This window comes from Dendrobium catenatum, unplaced genomic scaffold (genome assembly GCF_001605985.2).
Source record: "Dendrobium catenatum unplaced genomic scaffold, ASM160598v2 fragScaff_scaffold_133, whole genome shotgun sequence".
Lineage (NCBI taxonomy): Eukaryota > Viridiplantae > Streptophyta > Magnoliopsida > Asparagales > Orchidaceae > Dendrobium > Dendrobium catenatum.
Window position 1 is genome coordinate 6,938,937 of NW_021318595.1, and position 22,885 is coordinate 6,961,821.

The 22,885-nt window shown below is 34.3% G+C and overlaps 3 protein-coding genes and 1 long non-coding RNA gene across 4 annotated transcripts; 3 read left to right on the plus strand and 1 right to left on the minus strand.

The window, feature by feature from the left end:
* The first annotated feature begins 182 nt into the window (after positions 1 to 182).
* LOC114580891 lies at positions 183 to 2,097 on the plus strand. The gene is made up of 2 exons (XR_003702535.1): positions 183 to 581; positions 1,847 to 2,097. It is a non-coding gene; the product is annotated as an uncharacterized LOC114580891 (long non-coding RNA).
* LOC114580890 (pentatricopeptide repeat-containing protein At5g46100-like) lies at positions 877 to 1,677 on the minus strand. The gene is made up of 2 exons (XM_028699748.1): positions 1,086 to 1,677; positions 877 to 1,006 (listed from the first exon to the last, which is right to left on the minus strand). Exons 1-2 carry the CDS (start codon positions 1,384 to 1,386, stop codon positions 963 to 965), a joined length of 345 nt encoding a protein of 114 aa, XP_028555581.1. The 5' UTR covers positions 1,387 to 1,677; the 3' UTR covers positions 877 to 962.
* Positions 2,098 to 6,834: 4,737 nt separating the features above from the next.
* LOC110100091 (probable V-type proton ATPase subunit d) lies at positions 6,835 to 14,725 on the plus strand. The gene is made up of 10 exons (XM_020827485.2): positions 6,835 to 7,141; positions 7,636 to 7,756; positions 7,861 to 7,968; positions 8,061 to 8,163; positions 9,301 to 9,381; positions 9,477 to 9,562; positions 9,745 to 9,804; positions 9,897 to 9,945; positions 12,840 to 12,974; positions 14,445 to 14,725. The coding sequence occupies exons 1-10, from the start codon at positions 6,961 to 6,963 to the stop codon at positions 14,574 to 14,576; spliced, it is 1,056 nt and encodes a 351-aa protein (XP_020683144.1). The 5' UTR covers positions 6,835 to 6,960; the 3' UTR covers positions 14,577 to 14,725.
* Positions 14,726 to 16,135: 1,410 nt separating this feature from the next.
* On the plus strand, positions 16,136 to 22,794 carry LOC110100098 (mitochondrial outer membrane porin-like). Its single transcript, XM_020827494.2, has 6 exons — positions 16,136 to 16,296; positions 16,443 to 16,510; positions 20,320 to 20,430; positions 21,259 to 21,348; positions 21,441 to 21,649; positions 22,348 to 22,794. Exons 1-6 carry the CDS (start codon positions 16,254 to 16,256, stop codon positions 22,652 to 22,654), a joined length of 828 nt encoding a protein of 275 aa, XP_020683153.1. The 5' UTR covers positions 16,136 to 16,253; the 3' UTR covers positions 22,655 to 22,794.
* Positions 22,795 to 22,885: the final 91 nt, after the last annotated feature.

Consider the following 22,885-nt stretch of genomic DNA (forward strand, 5'->3'; position numbering starts at 1 on the left):
CAAAGATATTTCTAATAAATAACAATAAATTATTTGTTAAATAGGTGTGTGATAGCAGATTGAAAAAAAAATTAATAATAATAATAAGAAAAATGCTCCAAACTGGTCCTAAGAGTATTTTGAAACTTTTATTTAATTTTCAACTTTTTTTTTTTTTTATGAAGATAGGAGTTCATCTTTATGTTAAATATGGGACAAAGAAAAATGCTTCAAACATGTAACACTCATAGTATATTTGTATATATAATAGACATATTACTATCCACATGATATTTATTATTTAATATTTTATAATAAATATTTAATTCGTGCATCCTAAAAACTTAATTTATTTATATATGTCCATTGAAAAAAATTCCTAACTGAACCGCTACAAGCCATCATAAGAATTAAAACAAGACAGGTTGCCGTATCCTTCATAATAGCCCTTTATAGTTATCTTAACGGAAGAATTTCCATTCAAAATTGAAACCTTGGATACTAATAAGAAAATCATCTAAGAGGCGCACCTTCATCGATTTCAAAATCAAAGACTCGTTCCTCGCCGAGGCGGATATCCTGTTGGCAGTCGCCGGAGACAGGTATATGGATCGCCGATGCATCAGGGGTGAGAAAGCGGCGTGAATGATCCCGCGAAGAATGTGACTTTCGTCGCCGGCCGTAGGACAGCTGCTGCAGAGCGTTGCTGCAGAGCACCGTGGATGGAGGGCAAAACCATCATAGCAGAGATTCCATTTCCTCCCTTCCCGCCTCGCTTCTCAGAATCAGAAATCTACCGAGAAAATAAGAGAATCGTTTAGGGCTGGATATAATAAGAACTCAAGGTATTCAAAATTGCTTTTGAGTTCGATAAAGCCGACGCTTCTGCGTTCAAACTTCTGCAGCAAATGGACGGCCACCTTTACAAAGCCCATCAATTAACGAGCTATAGGTGACCACATTGGGCTTAACACCTTTCTTACTCATCTCATCAAACACCTTGAGAGCATGTTCGAACTGGCCAGACCTTCACAAACCATGCATCAAAGAAGTAAAAGTGATTACCGTGGAAAGTCCCTGTTGCGGCATTTCATCAAACAGCTTACAGGCATCATCGACTCTTCCATGCTGGCAAAGCCCGTCGATCAAAGTGCTGTAAGTGCACGCGTCCGGCGGGCATCTTCGGCCTGGCATTCGATGGAATATGCGGAATGCGGCTTCAATGACGCCGGAGGAGCAAAGGGCCTTGATGAGGATATTGAAAGACGAAACAGTGAAGGGGACACCGCTTAGCTTCATCTCGTTGAAGAGGGTTTTAGCAAGGGAAAGATGGTTGTTTGTAACGACAGCGGCGAGGATGGCGTTGTAGGAGCGGTGGGAAGGGCGAAGGAGGAAGTCGGAGCTCATGCGGCGGAAGAAACAGAGGGCGTCGAGAGGGAGGTGGGCGCGGGAGTAGGCGCGGATGAGGGGGAGGAAAGAGGGTTCGGCAGGAGGGTCACCGAGCTCGGAGAAGGCGCGGGATAGGAGGGATACTCGTTGGAGGCGGATTCGAAGATGAGCAGAGCTTTCTGGATGTCACGCTCGGAGCGGATTATCTGGAGGACGTGGAAAGTTGCCGGCGGCGCCGTCCATTTGATCGCCGGAGCTTTGGAGGAGACCATAGATTTCGGATTCTGAGAAGCGAGGCGGGAAGGGAGGAAATGGAATCTCTGCTATCTGAAGGTTTTGCCCTCCATCCGCGGTGTTCTGCAGCAGCTGTCCTACGGCCGGCGACGGGAGTCACATTCTTCGGGGGATCATTCGCGCCGCTTTCTCACCCCCTGATGCGTCGGCGATCCATATACCTGTCTCCGGCGACTACCAGCAGGATATCGGCCTCGGCGAGGAACCGGTCTTTGATTTCGAAATCGATGCAGGTGCGCCTCTTAGATGATTCTCTTATTAGTATCCAGGGTTTCAATTTTGAATGGAAATTCTTCCGTTAAGATAACTATATAAAGGCTATTATGAAGGATACGGGCAACCTGTGTAGTTTTAATTCTTCTGATGGCTTGTAACGGTTCAGTTAGGAATTTTTTTCAACGGACATATATAAATAAATTAAGTTTTTAGGATGCACGAATTAAATGTTTATTATAAAATATTAAATAATAAATATTTTATTATATATACAAATATACTATGAGTGTTACATGTTTGGAGCATTTTACATGTGTGGAGGCGTCAAGATCATATTTCATTTCTTGGCGGATTACTCTTGCTTACTTTTCGTTTCTTTTATTCTGTTTAGCAATCTTGTTTTTTCTATATTTATTTATTTTAAGCATATGTTGGTATTTGAAAAAAGAAACTAGAATAATGGAATTTAAGAATCATTCTATCTCTTATTTTTTACTCAATTAGAAAATCTGGGATGCTAATCAACTATTTTGGTTGTTTTATCTTTGGTATCCCTTCCATCTCTATGGGCTTAAAATGATAAGTAGAGGGTCTTATTTTCATTATGACATTTCTTGTTTTCCTAATATTTTCATTATGCTTATTTGCTTTCTAATAAGGCCTCCTTTTGCTTTGTTTTGAAGGGAGTGCCTAGTAGTTTCTTTCTACTTTGTAATAGCTCATATTTTTCATTTTAATGCTATATGCATCTTCTCAGAAAAAAAATACAAGGGAAGTAAATCTTCATTTTAGTCAAATCAATATATCTAAGTTTTTCTCAGTCATAGCCCGAAGAGCATGCACCTCATAGACTTCTAATTATATTATAAAACTTGTTCACTTTCATTCCCTCCATGATATGCTAACAAAAACTATTAGCATTGAAAACCATCCTCATTTTAGTAGGCTAAGATGATATAGAAGAACCTTCATTTAGTATTAAAAAAAAAATAAAAGTATACTCCATGCTAAGAAATATTATTAACTTATAAAAATGTGCTAATAGATAAAAGAAGAGATAAAATTTAATTTAACCATCAATCATATCATTATACTAAAATTTAATGTAATTATTGCTTTAAGGCAATAATATCCATCATCATCCTTGTGTACTCAGGCCCTGACAGACTAGTTTCAGCCTCGTTTATGAATTCCTCATTGAAGCGTTCAGACATATTTGAGAACTTCATCTGTTTTGAAGGCCTTTACGGCATGTTTCTCTATGCAAGAAAATTAAGTTCAACAAAATGTACTTTGTCTCATCATATATACTAAAAAATAATTATTAGGTAAGTTAAAGCTTACTCTTAGGCTTCTTCTTCTTTTCTTAGTGATCCTTCCACTTTGCATTAGAGATGCTTTTAGACCTACAGTTTAGTGGAACTTTAACTTTTATAGTACCACCTTGTGTATTTCTTAGAAACTTGTGGTTCTTTCTTTTGTTATCAAGGATCAAGTCTACATTTTCAGCCATCTCCTTCGTTGTAGCCAACATATAATATTTTGCATTTTCATTGCCCTATGATCTCTTGGTAATTTGATATGAAAATTAATTTGCTTATATAATTTTTGAATATGAGGTCACTGCCTGCCTCAAATGACTTTTCTAAACCTGTGAACAAGCGGCCACCATAGATATCTTTCATAGCTCTTGTTGATCATCACAGTAGTAAACACTTCTCAGGTATATTTAAATTATCTAACAACCTAAAAAATTTCATGTAATGAGAACATAGTAGACCAATCGTTTCAAACTTCTCACATGTGCTTTGAATGCTACCCTCTTTTGCATCAACATGAATAACCCAAGAGATTGACTGGTGCTTACTCTTTATTCAGTTGATATAAAACGTCAATGAATCACTTGAAACATACTATATACTCATTTCATCTACACCCTATAATGATTATTCTTTTAAAAAAAGAATAAAGCTTTTTTGAGTAAAATCGACCAGCTTCCTTTAATATTGGGCAGCTTTTTATTACAAGTATTATTATAGATTGGTTACATTTGTAATCTTCATCCTTTTCATTCTGGTGTCATGTGGTCATCAGCTTCTCTAGGCCCAAAAAACAATCAGTTATAGAACCCATGGGCTTTAAGATATCATGACACACATTATGCTGTGTGGATAGAATGCTTATGTTAAAATAGTCCTTATTATAAGATATTGACCACTTCTTTCTTATCCTATAAAGCTAGTCCTCGAACCAACCATTGTTATGGAGGCTCCCTTTTATAATAATTTCAACCCATATTTTCTCTAATTCATCCTCAGAGTTATACTTGCTAAAACACTTATAAAATAGTCCCCTAACATTGTTACTGTTATTGAAGCAATAAACTTTTGATGAACTTTTTTTAAAGATGTGTCACTGCTTCGTATATGACGTATGTGAGGTAATACAACCTCTATGGCTATAGTCATTATCATGTCATGATCAGTAAATATTATTATTTAATATTTATCACTCTATAAATATTCTAAATAACAACGTAAATGATTCAATCATTTCCTTAGATAAAAAAGCCACCCAAGAAGAATATTATGCCAATAATTACTAACTCTAACAAATGGTGCACATACTAAATTATATTTATTAAGCATATAACTGGCATAAAAATTATGACATCTTCAAAGCAGCATAATATGTTCTACCCATCCCATTAACCCCAAAAAAAATGTAATAATATATTTAAATTCATCAATTTTGATTCCCATACAAAAATATTATCACAAACTTAACAAACTTTAAACAGCTGAATCAAAGAATTAGTATCCTCATATTCAATCTTTGCTCTTTTCGCTTTCTAAATAATTTTGTATGCATCCCTTTTAGATAATCCAACAAACTTCATCTACAAAGTAAGAAAATGCAACAACGATTCTTATCTCGGCTTCTGTCATTAATTTAAGAATTGTTGCTTTCTTATCACCTTTCCTACATGATCTAAGTACATGTCAATCTTCTGGTCTATCCAGTTCATGATTATGACTTTTAATAAAAAATTTCACCTTCCAAAATCTAATTTCATTCACTATAAATCTAATCATAGTTGGACAAACCGTTCTAATATTTGGTTTTCAAAATTTTATTTAGGAATTCAAATCAAAACCCTTATTGAAACCAAATTTTGAATAGACAACGTCTTTGCATTTTATCTTTCTAGAGTTTAGCCATTAACTATGATGATCTTTGCAAATAATAAAACCAGCATTATCAGAATACTTACAATATAACTCGTATACCTCTTTCTCATCTTTATACACACCTTATGTACAAGAAAAAAAATGTAAGAGTAGGAAACACACAGTATAGTGCATATAAGGGGGAACTAATAGAATATATGTGGCTACATTTGTAGCTTACAAGCTTGTACATAGTTAATACACAGTCATTACATAGCCAATATACAACATGACAGTGGTTATAAATTGGTGCATGGTCAATACATAGTTTCTACATAGTCAATATAAGCTAGTACCCAATCAATGCATAATTTATCAATAAATAGCTTATACACAACTTGTACACAATGGTTATAAATTGCACAATTAATGCATACTTTATAAACAATAAATACACGGCTTGTACACAGTCAATACATAACTTGTACATAGTGCATGCAAGCTGACACACAGTCAATAAACAATACATATACATTAAATACACAACTTATACATCATTAATATATAGTAATATACAGCTTGTATATAATCAATATACAGCTTGTACACAGTCAATACATAGTCAATGCATAGCTTGTATACTGTCAATACACATTAAATATACAGCTTCTAAACTATTAATACACGGTCAATACGCAATCAATACACCACTTGTATATAACCAACACACAGTCAATATAGACCTTATGCATAGTGTGCGCAAGATGACATACAATCAATATACAGTAAATATATAGCTTCTACATAATCAATACACAATAATACACAGCTTGTACACAATTAATATACACTTTATATAAAATCAATATATAGCTTGTATATAGTCAACATACAATCAGTACACAACTTGTACACAATCAATACACAGTAGATATAAAGCTTATACACAATCAATATACAACTTGTACAAAGTCAATACATAATCAATACACAACTTATATATAAGGGGAATTATACACATTGATACATATTGAGTGTGTATTGATTGTATATTGACTGTGTACAAGCTTGTACACAATGTATTGTACAAGCAAATAGATGTATAAGGGGAATTATATATCGTGTATTTAAGCGTTTCACATGCAATGCACGTTGTGTATAAGGAACAGACAACATTCCAGTAAAATTCTCTTTCTAAATATTTTGTCTACAAATAAAAAAAATATACATTTACATGAAACCCTAAAAACTTGAGAGGAGGTCAAAATTTATTGATAAGTTGAAACCTATAGTACCTCCAACCAAATTAACTTCCTATTTATACCATAAACTCTCTATGGTTGGCTATAAATTTATCATCTTCAAGTCTTCCTAGACGTTTGCATACTGCCTTTTAGTCTATGCGTCATGTGAGCATGTCATATTCTCAAAGAATGCAACATCCTCCTCCAAAATCTATATTCATATTTATTGGTTGTTCTTCGCTTTTTCTTTCTCAACAAGTACAAAAAAATCTATTGAGCCAAAATCCTAAACTCTAAATTTGAACATGATGGTGAAGGCCTTTTTCAAAAAGTCAAAACTACTACCTCTAAGTCTTATATATATATATATATATATAGCGTCGGTGGCAGTGTCATTTTGGATTTACGCAGGCATCGGATTTAAGCGACCTCAAAAAACGTTTGGCTGGATTTAGCGTAAATCCGACTTAAATCCCGCTGTAAATCCGATACCAAACAGCCCCTTAGTCGGATTCTAATTTTTTTGACGCGGATAAGAACCGATTTCCATTTCCTTGTTTGTGTCGTTAAACAAAGAATTAGGGTCGTGAAACAGCTCGGGTCTTCTCCTTCGCTTCCTCGTGAACTTGGGAAGAACTCTGTGCTCGAATCCCCCATCTTCTGCGACCATGTATGGATTCGAAGCGATGACGTTCAATATCCATGGAGGGTACCTTGAGGCCATCGTGCGCGGTTACAGATCTGGTCTCCTCACTGCCGCCGACTACAATAATCTCTGCCAGTGCGAAACCCTAGAGGACATCAAGATGCATCTCTCAGCCACCGAGTACGGGCCATATCTTCAGAACGGTGAGCTTCGCTTCGTTTCGCTTCTTTCACTATGATTCTGCCTCTACTCCAAACCCTACCCATTCCCTCTCTCTCTATATGTCTCTTTCTTGGTTATAGTTCGCACTTATTGTCATTGCGTTGTTCTTATTTAAGATTTTAGGAATGCTTTGTTTCGATTTCAGCCTTCCTGTTTCATTGTCCATGCTTTTCTGGTTGTTAATTTGAATTTGATGTGGCCATGGGGATTGAATTAATTTTGTGTATCTGGAGGCTGCTTTTATTAAATCGTTTCACTATTCGAATGCCCTTTTGGTTTCTTTCTTTCTTGTTTCTGCAGTTGAATTTTGATAATGCCTTCTTTTCAGAAGGTTTGCATTGAATATCTGAAATTTTTGCGAGAATATAACCGATTTTGTACAAAATTACAGAGTGCCTACTAAACTGTTTATTTTCATATTTTATATATTTGATGGCATGCTTTTCTTATGAGACTGAACTCTGATTGCTTGCAGAGCCTTCTCCTTTACATACAACCACAATTGTGGAGAAGTGCACTCTTAAATTGGTCGATGAGTATAAACACATGTTGTGCCAAGCCACAGAACCTCTGTCAACCTTCTTGGAATACATAACGTATGTATCAAAATGCTTGGGTAGAATGTAGTTTTGTTACTTCATTTATCTAGGAGTTAAAATAAAGAAATGGCTGATACACGCTAGTCTCATGAACTTTGCAGATATGGTCACATGATTGATAATGTTGTGCTTATTGTCACTGGTACGTTGCATGAGAGAGATGTGCAGGAATTATTAGAGAAATGCCATCCTTTGGGCATGTTTGAGAGGTAACATATTGTACCACAATGTAGTTTGTAGTTTTGCATGCGATGCTTCATTAGTTTATGAAATAATTGTGCTACTTACTGTCAACACACAGCATTGCCTCGCTTGCAGTTGCCCAAAACATGAGAGAGCTCTACAGATTGGTCCTTGTTGATACACCATTGGCTCCATACTTTTCGGAGTGCATCACTTCAGAGGTATTGTATCATTGTTATTTGTTTTTCACTGGTTTTGTTGTGGCTTAATACTGAAAAGGGCCATGCAATATATTGATTCTTTTCGAGTATGAATTACATTAATATATGGGGGTAGGAAGGGAATCAAAGGAAGGAGATTAGAGCATTGAAGCATAATGGAAGAATTGTGTGTACCCAATGCATGAATCTTCTATGTAATATGCTTGACTGCATAGTGGGATCCATGGCTCTTCTACCTAGAGCAGAAATTTGGGTTTGGCGGATGTAGGAAGGAGGTGATTGGTGGGTCTCATGATGTGGGATCCAACGGTCTATAACAAATTCTTTCTTGGCATATATTTAATGGAACTTTATCATCATTAGCCTTATCCTAACTATTAGGAGTCATTGTTATGAAACGTCATTCTTCATTCATTCATGTGGTATATTCTAAACATATCTGTAATCATTCTAATTTTTCGCTTATTTCAATTGATGTCTCACTATTAGAACTATATCATCACCAAGTAGAACTATTTTATGGTGTGTCACTTAACGGTGACATCCTAGCCCACACTTACTTTCTTCTCATCCAACACGCCTCCTATGGGGCATGTCCTAGCACCAACAATATTCAAATTTGGAAGTGTAAACTTATTCTTACTCTACACCCATTATGTTATATATGTATGCTACTGTTACGATTGTTTTATAAATTAGAAGCTGCAAGATTTTAGCTACCGTATTTGACTTGTAGACTTAATTTTTTAAAGGTTACTTTGTTTCTAGGAGTACTTATTGACCTTTTGCATATGCTTTTTTAATTGAAGAATGCATTATTTTACTGAGTCTTGAAATGGTTTTTTAAACAAATTAAGCATATGACAAGGCTTTCCAAAAAAAGTATATGACTTGAGGATATGTGTTTTTACGCCAATTGAAATTTATACAAGAAATTGGTGATCCATTGTCCAATGTATTTATTGTTGGCTTTGACAAGTCTTTTTGGATGTTCATATCAATATCAACAAACAAGAGATATGCATCCGTTTTGAAGATTGTAGTTTATCAATAATGAACATTTTTATGATTCTTGTAGTTGAAAATTTTACCACTTTAATGTTCCCATTCTGATGTTCATGTCATATTTTTATGCAGGACCTCGATGATATGAATATTGAAATTATGAGAAACACTCTATACAAAGCATATCTAGAGGATTTCTATCAATTCTGCAAGGTTGATGGAAGATTTTTTTATTTTTTTTAATAATTTCAACTATCTTGATCCCTTTTGATCTACACCCTCTTGGTTTTTTATATGTTCTCCTCTAGAAACTTGGAGGTGCAACTGCTGAAATAATGTGTGATTTGCTGGCTTTTGAAGCTGACAGAAGAGCTGTAAATATTACTATAAATAGGTCAGATCTTCAAGATAAATCAAGCCCCTTTGAATTTACTTTTTCAATGGCAAGGCATCTACTGACTCTTGTTTGACCTATCAAGGGGACTTATATTTGATCTTGCCTGTTATATGTTATTGGAGTGATTGATCAAATTGTTAATTCAGTTGATTCTTCAAATAGTTGTTAAATGTATGCAGTATTGGCACTGAGTTGACTCGTGATGATCGGAGGAAGCTATATTCTAATTTTGGCTTATTGTGAGCTTTTCTTTTAAGTTTAGTACCTTTTCCTTCTGGCATGTATAATTTTTGTCATCCTTTTCTCACTAACATAACTTTATGCATGGTAGATATCCGTATGGACATGAAGAACTTGCTGTTTGTGAGGATTTTGATCAGGTGAGGTCATTCATTGTATGCTGTAGTGAATTTCATACGGATTGTCTTCTTAGATGCCCTTTGTATTATTATTCATGATGAGTTGCTTTTCTATCTCATTTCAATTACAGCTATTAACTTAGTGATGAATTTGAGTTATGCATCTCTAATTTGATGCTATGTGAAATACTATTATATATTTTTAAAGCATCTAAAATTATTTTAGAACTTTAGCTAGCAGATCAAGTAACAACCATCTGGAAATTTATAATTATGACTATGCTCCTATTTTGTATGCATTTTATCAAGCTATTTTATAATATTTGGTTAGTCAGTATTTTAAACATTGAATTTCTCTAATTCTCCCAATTGAATATTGAAGTAAAAAGCTAGCTAAAAGAAGTTAAGAGTTTATTCTCTCTCTCTCTCTCTCTCTCTCTCTCTCTCTCTCTCTCTCTCACTCACACACACACACACACACAAACACAAACAGTGAGCTCCAAAAATTCGCGCCCGGCCTCTCCGCGAACCCTTTCTTTTTCTTGGGGGTCGGCGAGATTTTTAACAAGTTTAAGTTCCGAGGCAAATTTTCAGAAGACAGATTGTATTTTGAATAAGATTTTACTCAGAGATTTAGCCCTCATTTTACGAGGACTTTATGATACGAGTTTGGATTTTCTATAGGCGCAAACCTCTATAGTTAATTAGCCTTCCCGATGACTAGAAAGAACTTTCGATTAAAGCTAATCGTCAAACAAATGCATAGTATCCAACGTATAGTAGCAACAGAATTAGATATTGAAATTTGAAATTTTATTACCGCGCACTTAAAGCGGATGGTCAGGGGAATGATGCTGAACTTGATCAAGATCTCATGGTTCCATCGTTCCGGATTATTGTGGTCCCTATTCACTTAGTCAGAGGAGGTAGTCGACCCAACCTGATCGAAGGATTCTTATCAGTAGCCATGGGTTGCTTAATCCAATGGTACCTTGTACACTTTGGGTGAATGTTTGTCTATGGAGGCAAATTTGAGTTCACCTTAGCTATCAAAGGGCTTTGTGTCATATCAATTATAGCCTATTGATTCATTACTCAAAGATTTAGAGCTGTCGGGGAACATATGAGCTCTGATCATGATTGTAATTTAGTAGTACCATTTGGCGACGAAACCACCGATTAGAGGACTTGTACAATATCCTTACTAGCAAGAGATGACTTGGAAGGTTGACATCAAGGACAGTCTTGAGTAGAATGAGGATATGTTGAGGGGGCGTGATATCTTTCATAGCTTTTTCATGCTCTCTTTTATGCTTCTAGTATGTCCTTCAGACTCCATTGCATTTGAAGATCCCAGTAAGTGGGTTAGCACATCAAGCTGAAATGTCGGGAGTATAACCCGTTGGACAGCATTGTTGATGAGATCAGCTATGGTATATGCGACATCTTGCAGCAGACACTATTGAGCAGACGGGGCAGTCCAGATTGTTGAGTCACCGTTTGTTCTAGTCTGCATCATTGGAGTGGTCACGAGATTCTTCTGTTGGAGAAATCTAGAGCCCTATTTGCGGATATGTGCATTGGGCCAGATGTGTGTTGCAGCCCCACAGGAACACTTTGCAGGAGGCCAGGATTTATGAGACATTGTATGCCTTTTTGTTCGATTTCGGGCGCATTCTCTCTTCATCTTCATGGGCCCGTGGTCTGATAGACCCCTCAGAGATTGCTGCTGAGAAAGTTCCATCATAACCCATAAAAATTCATTGCGGATCCTACCTGTGCATGGTTAGCGGACTGTTTTTTGGCTTGACTGGGCAACATCTATGTTTTGGTATCTTAGGATCGTCAGTTTGATAGGTTTTTTTGTGCTTTGTAAAACTGGCCTTGTTGACATTAGCTGTAAATAAAATGTACTATTCTAGCCTAGCAGGTCAGAATTGGAGGTGGATTTCTTTATCTTTGTACACTTTTTTTTACACTTTGGATACGTTAGTATTTATCATTTATCAATTAATACTTCCCATTGTAGATTGCTTTCTCCTTAAAAAATTGTTTGGTATTGTATTCCATGGGTGTTGCACACAAGCGTGTGCGGGTATGCATCAGGCATGGCTTATTTGATGTTGTTGTTTTGCTGAACAGCAGCCAGAGGGGTTGGTTTTGCGATATGTGTTGTTGAATTGATTTTGAAACGGTTTTCTTTCCAGTTTTCATCTTAAGCTCTCTTATGTGGCTAAATGGAAATTTTATGTTGAATATTTTTTAAAAATTTTGGCAACATAAAATGGCTATTGGTTTTTCTTCATTGTTAACAATATTGCCTATATTAATGGCCAAATCTAGTGGTTGTATAGGCATGGTTAATATAGTTCTGCACTATGTTCAATATTTTTTTTTTTATATTAATATTCCTTTTATGACTGATTTGCTGTGCAGGCCAAGAGACAGAGACGTTCTTGTGTGATTTATATGCTTTATTATCTTCATTCTTAGACATTGATGACTTACCACCTTCACGAGCATGGTTAATCTCGTTATGCACTATGTGCAATATTAGTTTTCATATAAGTATTTCCTTTTTTAGCTGCTAGCTGTGCATAGCAGCAGTAAAGCTTTTGTACAGAGCTAGCGGAACACACATTCTAGCTTGATTCATGTGCTTTGTTATCATCATTCTTAAACATAATGTCTTGCTAGTTGTTCTAGCTTTCCATTCTTTGTTTGAGTTCACTTTTTTATATTCTTACTAGCTCAGTCCAGCAAAGATGTTCACTTTTCTTTTATCTCCTATCATATTGTTCAATTATGCATGAGATCATATAATGAATTTAATTTCTTTAAGCTAACTTCTGTAGCTTGAAATTTCCATTTTTATCCTTGTTACGACTCACCTTCTCTTTCATGCTGTGTTGCAGGTTCGTGCTGTATTGGAGAAATACCCTCCATACCAGTCAATATTTTCTAAATTATCTTATGGAGAAAGCCAAATGTTGGACAAGGCATTTTACGAGGAGGAAGTGAAAAGGCTTTGTTTGGCATTTGAACAGCAGGTTTGACCGTTAAATGTTTTAGTTAATATTAATGTTTTAATTCCTGTTTAACACTTATCAATTTATTTTTGGATTTACTGCGTCAGCAATGCAATTTGAAGCTTTTTTTCCTATAAACTCTCCCATTTTGCACTTAATTGTTAACTTAGGAGTGATTCATTTATTTGAGCACATTTTATATTTTTCATTTTGTTTTTCTCCTTCAACCCCCTCTTTGTCATCCGTTCCAACTGCTCGAAAGAATATCTTTACATGTTTTTTCTTTTATCAAATTGGATCAAAGCGGGTCTGCTGCCTCATCAGAAACAGAGAATACAAACTGAATCATATAACGTGGTAAATATTCCATATTGTCCAACAATTATCTGGCTTTAAGCTCTCACACCTCTGTTTCCAGCCAGGGTCTATAGATCGGACGATCGGTCCTCTGTGAAAAATGAGGATGCACTGAGTTTTCTTCAAGAGTTCAAAATCTAGAGAGAAATGAGAATGCTGCAGTGCTGCTTAATCTCTGATTGGACTTCTCATTTGCTTGATGATAAGATTCTATTTTCCTGCTAATCTTAATTCTCTTTGCCCAGCCCCTCTTTCATTCTGTTTCATCTGTGCTTTCGATCTTAACATATTAAATTTTAAGGATTAATTTGGAATTTTGTAATTCTATATATATTAATTCTAAAATAGTTTTAGCTTATCATGTAGCACTATTTTTATAAAAGGGATTTCAATGATTTTTAATTTTATCTAATTAAGAATTAAAGTTGAATCAAGATTCCTTTATTCGCCTCTCTCACCTCATGATTCTCAAGGAAATCAAAGCCCTCTTTCTAACATGATTGCCAAAGGCATTGTTTCTATCTCTATCTTTATCACTTTTTCTCATCTGATTCTTAGAGAGAGTATCAACTAAGGCTCATCATCAAATCTACATTAGTTTGGTATTAAGAATGGTCTTTTTCTACATCATTTGTTATCTAGTTGAAATTCATGAAGGTTGTATATAAACCCTAACCCTAATAATAATAATACTAGGTGAGAGGCGAAATTCCACCCATTATAGCTCTTACACAAACACTTTTTTCCAAATACAGTAAAAAAAAGCCATCAATTCTAACCCTAATAATTATCCTTAATCCTAACTATCAACCATAGTCATACTAGGTGAGCAATCATCTTTCTAAATTCAATGCCCTAATTTGTTAGATTCCAAACAATTTCTTAACGACTTATTATTCTACAAACGATATGAGATTTAGGCTTCTTTTGGGATGGCTCTCTCAGTGCTTCTTAAAACAACTTTTTAGTATAAAAATTAAAATTTTTATAACTAAAAAGCTGCTTTAAGAAGCAATGAAAAAGAGGTCCCTAGGCTTCGTTTGGACAGCTTTTTACCCTCATAAATATATATGATTGGAATGTTACACACCTACTTTCCTCTCCTAACTATGCTTAAATGGCATCTTTATGCAGTTCCATTATGCAGTTTTCTTTGCATACATCAGACTGAGGGAGCAGGAGATCAGAAACTTGATGTGGGTATCAGAATGTGTGGCCCAGAATCAGAAATCCAGAGTTCATGACAGCGTTGTTTTTATTTTTTGATTCTTCAGTTCTGCCTACTTCAAAATCTTCCTCTCCGTCTCTGTAATGTTGCTACCACCAAACTAAAAGTACCATCATTTTATGTATTCTACATAGATGTTATACTTTCTGGTTGTGACATTTGTTTGCTATAAAATATTTGCTGTTCTAATGGTTTTGCTCAGTTCTGCTAGGATGGATTTTATTTGTTGGATTTGCTTTTAGATTAGTAATAACATATGGAAGACAACAAAAAAATATCCACTTATTTTGTTAAAATTTGAACCAGTTGGAATGCTGTAGGATTGCTCAAAACCCGCAGGCTTTTGCATTGTTCCCCTACCTGTTAGCTTCCCAGTGTTGTCAATTTGGACCTTAATATCTTCCTTTTTTAAGCCTTCAAATCACAATGAAATGAGTGATTAATTGTGAAACAAAATAGAGTTGTGTTGGAGGCAGAATAAAATTTTCAAATGAGAATGAGAACTTTTATAATTTGCATAGTTGAGGGGGATTTGTGTAAAATTTTCATGCTATGTATATAACTAATAGAGCCTTTGTTTTTTCCAAAAAAATTTATAATTTTGGAGACTTTCAATTTGGAAGAGGTAGAATGGAGGAAGAATTCTTTGCTTTAGTGCTTAGAGATTATGAATATTAGTAGTTTTATTATTATTTTTTTTTTATTTAGGGGGTATTTGGAATTATTTGCTTTATAAATATATTTATATTCGTTATAATTTTCTTATATTTTTCACCCATCATATAATAGATTTGGAAATATTTATTTTTTTCACCTATCAATGTGTCTTATCGAAGCTCTTCGTATGAAATATTGGATTAATTTGATGCAAATATTAGGGGAAGATAAAATTTTATATTCTCATGTGAATAATTTGTTTTTAAAAAAAAAGGTCCCTTATCAAGCATATGATAGCTATGGCTAATTAAATAATTTTTCAAAGAAGAGCTTTGGATGAGTAAACCATCATTAGAAAGGTTAAAAATCTCATTAATAAAACTAATCATGAAGAAAGGATATTGATTAACATGATTGAGAATAATAACAAGTTTGAATGCATTTATAATTAATAAATTCATAAACTATAATAATATAATATGTATTTATAATAATAAGTCAAAAATAATGATTTCCATATATTCTAAAATGAAAACAATGAAAATTCATGAATTGTAATATATATATAAGGAGTTTATAGATATATCATAGAATTTTTATGCTTTATATATCTAATAATTAAATATTTATATTAATTTATATAAGAGCTAACATTTTAAATTATATAAAAACTATCATTCATATTTATTTAAAAAAAAATTGATTAAACTTTGAAAATGTTATATAAATAAATATAAATATTTATGTATTAAATATATAAATTACATAAAATTTTGCCTACTTTTATTTTTTATATTCTCACCCAGAAGTTAAAAATTTATGAAAAAGTTCTCAATCCGTGTTTCTTATTTTAGTCAAATTTAGTTTTCGTAAATATCCAAAAATAAAAAAATTAAGCGTACGAGACATTAGGGTTTTTGTTGGCCGCCTCGGCCCGGCCTTCAAGTACCTCTATAAATATCTCCCGTCTGCATTTTCCCTTTCTTCTCAGAGGCCACTCATTTCCCCTTCGTTCTTCTCGCTGTATCTAAAGGCTCGCGGTTCCTAATCTTGGTAAGATGGGTCCTGGTCTCTACTCGGAGATCGGCAAGAAGGCTAGAGGTTTTCCTAATTTCTCATATCTCTCTCTCTCTCTCTCTCTCTCTCTCTCTCTCTCTCTCTCTCTCTCTCTCTCTCTTTGTTTGTCTCTTCTAATGACGGTTTTATTTTCCATTAGCTTTTGATTTGTTTGTTCCTGTTACTGTCAGATCTTCTGTACAAGGATTTTTTAACCGATCAGAAGTTCTCTGTCACGACCTACACGGCAAATGGAGTAGTGAGTTTTCTAAATTGATGGCTTCGTTTGTCGGCTAAGTTTATTATTCCGCTAGCATTAAATTTTCCTATTGATTGAGCAGTGTGATCATGTTAGTAAATCTTACTGGTCCTTCCTGCGAATTCTGGTGATTTTCTTGTTAACAGATTGCCTTGTATTTTAAGCAGGAATGAAAGTAATGGAATATTTGGCTACAAGCAGGATTTAATTCAATAAGATTCAGTAAATTCTGTAACTCTGGATTTCGTAAATTCTGGGTGTTTTATCCTGAAAATTGTATAGCATGATGGATGCTAAGTCTGGTTGAATCCTGCTTAATTATTGGCAGTTTTTTTTTTCAGGATTTAGGAATTTTAGAATTTGAATGAATAGAAGATTAAATAGTTATATAAACGTTTACAGAAACATAATTAAACAAAATAATTAATAATAAAAAATTGATTAAGAAATGACTGCTTTTATTATACTATTTAGAATTAAGGATATATTTAATAATATTAAAGGTATATTAATGCTTAATGGTAATTATATCAAAATATTTAACTAATGGTTATGAGTATGATTAATTACAAATTGACTATTTATTAAGCTTAAATAAAAATTAGTTAAGAGTTTAGTCAAAATGATTAAAACATTAGTTTTGTTTAATTGAGCTATTTAAGCTTAAATACCTAATTACTTAAAATGCTAATTTAGTTATGGTATATAAATATTAAATATAACCTCTTCTTCGCCCCCCTTTGATCCTACCCAATTCTTGGAAACTTCTGAAAATCAGCAAAGCCTTGGTGGGAGCTTGATAGGAGAAGACATTGACACAATTGATAGCGTGTGAATGATAAGAGGAAGTTGGAATGGGAGCTTACTAGTTGAAGACATTGACAAGACTGACAATGTGCTGAGGAAAGAATTTTTTACAGGAGTTCACTAGGAGAACATATTAATGGGGCCATCAACATGTGAAGGAGAAAAGGAATTTGCGATTGGAGTTTGTATTTCCAATTTAAGTTAAATATGTCAAATCCCTAGATTTAGTTTTTTCGAGATTTAGAGTAAAGCAATGCAGAACAAATTTAAATAATTGGAGTAATCTGGCCCCCAATCCTTGTTGCTGAAAGGACAAGCTTAAAAGCTTCTTGTTACCTATCTTCTTTATGTATATGTGTAATAGATGCATGTATTTGTTTATCAAATATGAAATCTGAATATGATACCTACTTACAATTTGCCACATTAGTAATGTGCATTTGCAAATGAATTATCCATCAATGAAGTTTACGATGCATAATGCCTAATCAGAAGATTTGTAAATCCTAAGCTTTATAAATGTCGCATAATGACTAGTGGCAAACTTTCTCCATCAATAATATAACCAATTGATGTTGTTTAGTTAGGTTAATGATCAACATTCACAATTGTTGGCATTTGTTTAGACCCAATAGGAAGGGGCATGCATTGGGATAAAAGCAGTCACAAAACTTAGAAGTATTTTGCTATGCTTTTTAAGGTATGTATTTGTCTCAATCCAAAGATTAATTCAAAGAAGAGTGAAAATTTGTGAAATAATGAATATGCAAATTAAATGCCTTTTTAATCAAAGCTATGCCTATTCTCCAAGCATACACTAGGTTATTTGTCTGTTGGCTTCTTCAAGGATAAAGTAAAATACTCTCATGCACCCTTTTGGATTAAGGAGAAGAAACCATGATCCTTTTTATGGGATTCATGAATCAATCCTATAACTTGTCTTTTTCAAGGTTTAGGAAGAATCTTTTAGAAAAAAGACAGTAAAGAGATGAAATGCTTGGGAAACCAACTTAATTGGTTATAATTGCTAGAATAATTACAATGGTAGAGTATTCCACTCCAAAGTAAATATGTAAAAACCACTGTAAAACTTCAAGTGCTGAAAAATAAGCCATAGAATTGCTATTTTAGTGAAGGTGTTTATGTCCATCTTTTAGTTGTTATTTATAGATGTATGGAAAGCTTGTCAAAAAAGATAAGGAAGATTTTCAAATTTAAGTTCTCCATTGGGCATGTAAGGTGGACAAACTGAGCTATACCTGCACAATAAAAATAGGAAATTTGACTGATGAAGCGTGTAGTGTTTATTCATTAAAAATATGTTTTGGGTAAACAAAAAAATATTCAGAATTGAATGGATGATTTGTTGGTGAGCCTTCTGTTTAAGCATATAGATGTAAAAGGATGGTACGTTTTAAGGACTAAAGCTTTGTGTCTATGAATGAAGGAAAAAATAGGGGATTTTAATGGTGGACCACTACAATTGGATGACCAAGGTTGGAGTTTCCTATTATATCAATAGGACAGTGAAATATGTGATGAAATCTCTACGGAATTAAAGAGGGATGTGTATTATGGATATGCGATTAATGGTAGTAATTAATTTTTTATATTATTAATTTTTGTAGATTTTTCTGATTCTATTTTTTAAAAGATCTACAAAATGGTTATCGTGTCATCAGATTAATGAGGGTCTTTTTTCTTTCAAATGGCCCTTGAATTATTTGATTTCTATTTGAATTCACTCTTAATGAAGAGAGAGATGATTCAGGCTGTTAGAGAGAAAACAATTGGGTAAAAGGATCAGCATACTGGGAAATTATATATATATATATATATAGAGAGAGAGAGAGAGTTTTGTTCTTGGATTTTTGCAACATGGGAGTGAAGTGCCTCAGATAGTGGAGAGATTATTTTGTGCGGAATCCGAATGTATTCAGAGACGAATCCGGATGCACCATGCGACCGGATGCACTGGGCCCTGGTGATGTGGCATGCCCGGATTCGCCTCCGAGCACATTCGGATTACGCACAAAATAATTTTCTCATATAGTGAGTCTCGGAATTGCGAAAGTTATTCCTAGAGAGATAGAGGATGTGATGTGAGAGATGAGAGAGAAGGGATTATATTAAGGGAATTTTTGGGAAAAGTGAATATAGCTCTAATTTTCAATTCACAGTATGTTAATTATTTACAATGCATTCATATTTCTATTCATGTTGCAATGTTACATAGTGTATTCTAATTAATTCAAATTTAAATTTAGAAAAAAATTTCATAAAGATTTAAATATTACCATCAAAATAAAATAAGATAATCTCCATGAAAGGATAATTGAATCAATTAAATAAAATGTTAGAAATAATCCAATATATAACTAGAATAATCCCTAACTAAGCCTAAACAAAATTGATCATCCAATTCTTTGCTATAGCATTTATAATACATTTTTTGTTAGGTCATCTCCAACCGAACGCTAAACAAGTGTATGGAGTCGTTCCGTCCCTCCAACCGAACGCGAAAATTTCCGCCATTTAATTGCAGGTGAACAATGGGACGCCAACTGTTCACTCACGTCATTTTTTGCTCTCAACCGGAAAAACGCGCGAAAGGAGAGCGATCAATACCTTCTCAAAAACACCTAAAATGGCGTTTGATTGGAGCATCACCACTCCAATTTTGGAGTTTTGCGTTACTTTGCCGTGAAAAAAATGAAGTTTTCAGTTGGAGATGCCCTTAATGAAATGTGTGATTTTGCAAAAAGAAAGCTGGGATTTCAAATTGAATCCAGAATGTTAGGATACTCTAATTCAGATTTGATCATAAGGAATTTTATAATCATTAGATTTATTTTAATGCGAGCACAATATATAATTAAGCCCTCATATCAAAATAAATTTGATAATTATAAATCCCATCATCTGAAATAATCTTTTTGTTCTGTTTTTCTTGCTTTAGCCTCCTTTTTATTAAATTTGTATCCTGTTGTTTCATGTTGCAGGTCATAACCGCCACAGGGACAAAGAAAAATGATTTCATCTTGGGTGAGTTACAGTCACAGCTGAAGAGCAAGAATGTCACTGTCGATTTGAAAGCCAACTCAGAATCCAATGTAAGACTATCATTTATTCAGCGTTTGTTTGCGTGTTTTTTTTTTTTTTTTTCATTTTAATAGAGATGCACATTCTCAATAAGTCTGAAGAGCGATCAGAAGATGGAAAAATTATTCTTTGTCACCGAATGGTCCAAAGTCAAATCAGAATGCGCCATGTCCTCAAGTACTGATCGGTATATAGCAAAAAAATGACGTTACGTGTTCTCATTCGAGTCTGGATGGACTGCAAAGAATAATTTCTCCATAAGATGAGCTATTTGTGCATCTCATATAAAAAAATAACATCCTCTTACCTCCGATTATTATATTCACACTCAAATATAAAAAGCTCACACCAAAATCACATAATTCATTGTCCACTTTCTAAAAAAAAATTATATGAGTATTAATTTTGTAAATGAGAAAAGTTTTTGGTCTTATGTGTGTAAATATTCCGTAAACAATTAAGAAAAATAACAACCATACGTCCCAAATTTTCTTTATTTCATATATAACACCTTAACAAAGGATGCACTAGCAAATTCATATTACGCCTGTATTGTCAACTTATTGTGAATTTAATGAAAGCAAAAATATTTGTTGGATTTTTGTTCTTCTCTTCAAGATTTAGGCTTTGTTTGGGACAGCCTTCCTGCTTTTTAAAATAACTGTTTAGTACCAAAATTTCTGAATTATAAAATTTGTACTAAAAAATCATTCTTAGTTAGTTTTATAAATATGCAAGATTTGGGTGCTACACATATAATTCTCCTAAAAAACATGAGTTTTTCCAATTGTGTTTTTTAGCTGGTGGGATTATAACTTCCAATGTTCTACTTTTCCCAGGTTTTGACTACATTTACCATTGATGAACTTGCGACTCCTGGTTTAAAAACAATCATCAGTTTTGTTTTACCAGACCAGAAATCTGGCAAGGTTAATTTTCAATTTTTTTATTTCTTTTTTCTAACCTTGCAACTATTTAATAAGGCCCATTTGTTCACTCTTCACTTTCTCTTAAATTTCAGGTTGAGCTACAGTACCTGCATGATTATACTGGTATTAGTGCCAGTCTGGGCTTGACTGCCAACCCTGTTGTTAACTTTTCTGGATCAATCGGCTCAAATAAACTAGCCGTTGGTGCTGATGTATCACTGGATACAGCTACTGGAAACTTCACCAAGTACAACGCTGCTCTGAACCTCACCAATGAAGACCTTATTGCTTCTTTAATCCTGTGAGTAACTCGCTTAGCTTTTTCTGCTTCTTTAAAAGATAAAAGAATTTTTAGACCGAAAATTTGTTAGGATGGGCAAATTATTACGTCCGGTGTCCGGATTCGTCCGGACATCAATCCAGATGCGCCACATCACCAAAATACATCAGGTCCCAGTATATTTGGGTGATGTGGCGCATCTGGATTGGATGTCCAGACGTCCGGTGACCAGACGTAATAATTCACCGTTAGGATGGGTCTTGAAATGATCAAGTTTGCTATGGAATGAGTGTCATGTATAAGTATTTAGGGCATCTCCAACCGAAAATTTCATTTTTCACTCCAAAATGCAGTGAAACTCAAAAATACCGTGATTCATGTCCAATCGAACTCTATTTTGTGCGCCTCTGTGAAGATAATATTCTCCTCTTTCGTGCATTTCTTCTGCAAATCTGATTGAGACAGAAAAATTGCATAGGTGAACAGTGCAACATGCTAATATTGGCGTCGCACTGTTCACTCTCTACCGATTAGTGATTTTTTTGCTGTTCGAATGGAGCAAAACAGCTACACTTTATAGTCGTTTGGAGTTCGGCTGGTCGTAGACGACCTTAATCAAAATTTATAATGCATTGATCATTAAAATCGTTGATTTTGTTTTGAGATCCTAAATTTTTGTCTTGAAAGCTAAAGTGAAGACATTCATTCTCTTGCTACAGTAGCGACAAAGGAGATAATCTGACTGCTTCCTATTACCATCTCGTGAGCCCACTCACAAGCACTGCAGTTGGGGCAGAGTTAACTCACAGCTTTTCTTCCAATGAGAACACTCTAACCTTTGGGACTCAGCATGCGTTGGATCCCATTACTACAATCAAGGCCCGCTTCAACAACTATGGCAAGGCCAGCGCTTTAATCCAGCACCAATGGAGGCCCAAATCGTTGATAACCCTCTCTGCTGAGGTCGACACAAAGGCCATTGAGAAAAGCTCTAAGGTCGGTCTTTCCCTTCTACTTAAGCCTTGAGAAATTTCTTGTCAATTTTCAATGTTGTTGCACCACTGGTTGGTTCCTGCTGTTGTCTTGAATATAATTATTTATTTGGAATAGAACAACAAGGGCTTCTGTTTTATGTTTAATTTTTATTTTTGAAATTGTTTTCAGCATTGACCGTTTTATTTTTATCATTTTTTCAAACCCATGCACCAATTTCGACTTATTCTATTATGTATGTTGATATGTATGATGCCATGAAAT

Bases quoted from the DNA above. Each gene is read 5' to 3' on its own strand.
- LOC114580890 (XM_028699748.1), bottom strand. From the start codon at position 1,386: ATGAGCTCCGACTTCCTCCTTCGCCCTTCCCACCGCTCCTACAACGCC. The intron at 1,007-1,085 runs GTAAGCTGTTTG...TGGTTTGTGAAG, and splicing joins TGGAAGAGTCGATGATGCCT to GTCTGGCCAGTTCGAACATG.
- LOC110100091 (XM_020827485.2), top strand. From the start codon at position 6,961: ATGTATGGATTCGAAGCGATGACGTTCAATATCCATGGAGGGTACCTT. The intron at 7,142-7,635 runs GTGAGCTTCGCT...GATTGCTTGCAG, and splicing joins CGGGCCATATCTTCAGAACG to AGCCTTCTCCTTTACATACA. The intron at 9,805-9,896 runs GTGAGCTTTTCT...TATGCATGGTAG, and splicing joins TATTCTAATTTTGGCTTATT to ATATCCGTATGGACATGAAG.
- LOC110100098 (XM_020827494.2), top strand. From the start codon at position 16,254: ATGGGTCCTGGTCTCTACTCGGAGATCGGCAAGAAGGCTAGAG. The intron at 20,431-21,258 runs GTAAGACTATCA...TACTTTTCCCAG, and splicing joins AAGCCAACTCAGAATCCAAT to GTTTTGACTACATTTACCAT. The intron at 21,650-22,347 runs GTGAGTAACTCG...CTCTTGCTACAG, and splicing joins CTTATTGCTTCTTTAATCCT to TAGCGACAAAGGAGATAATC.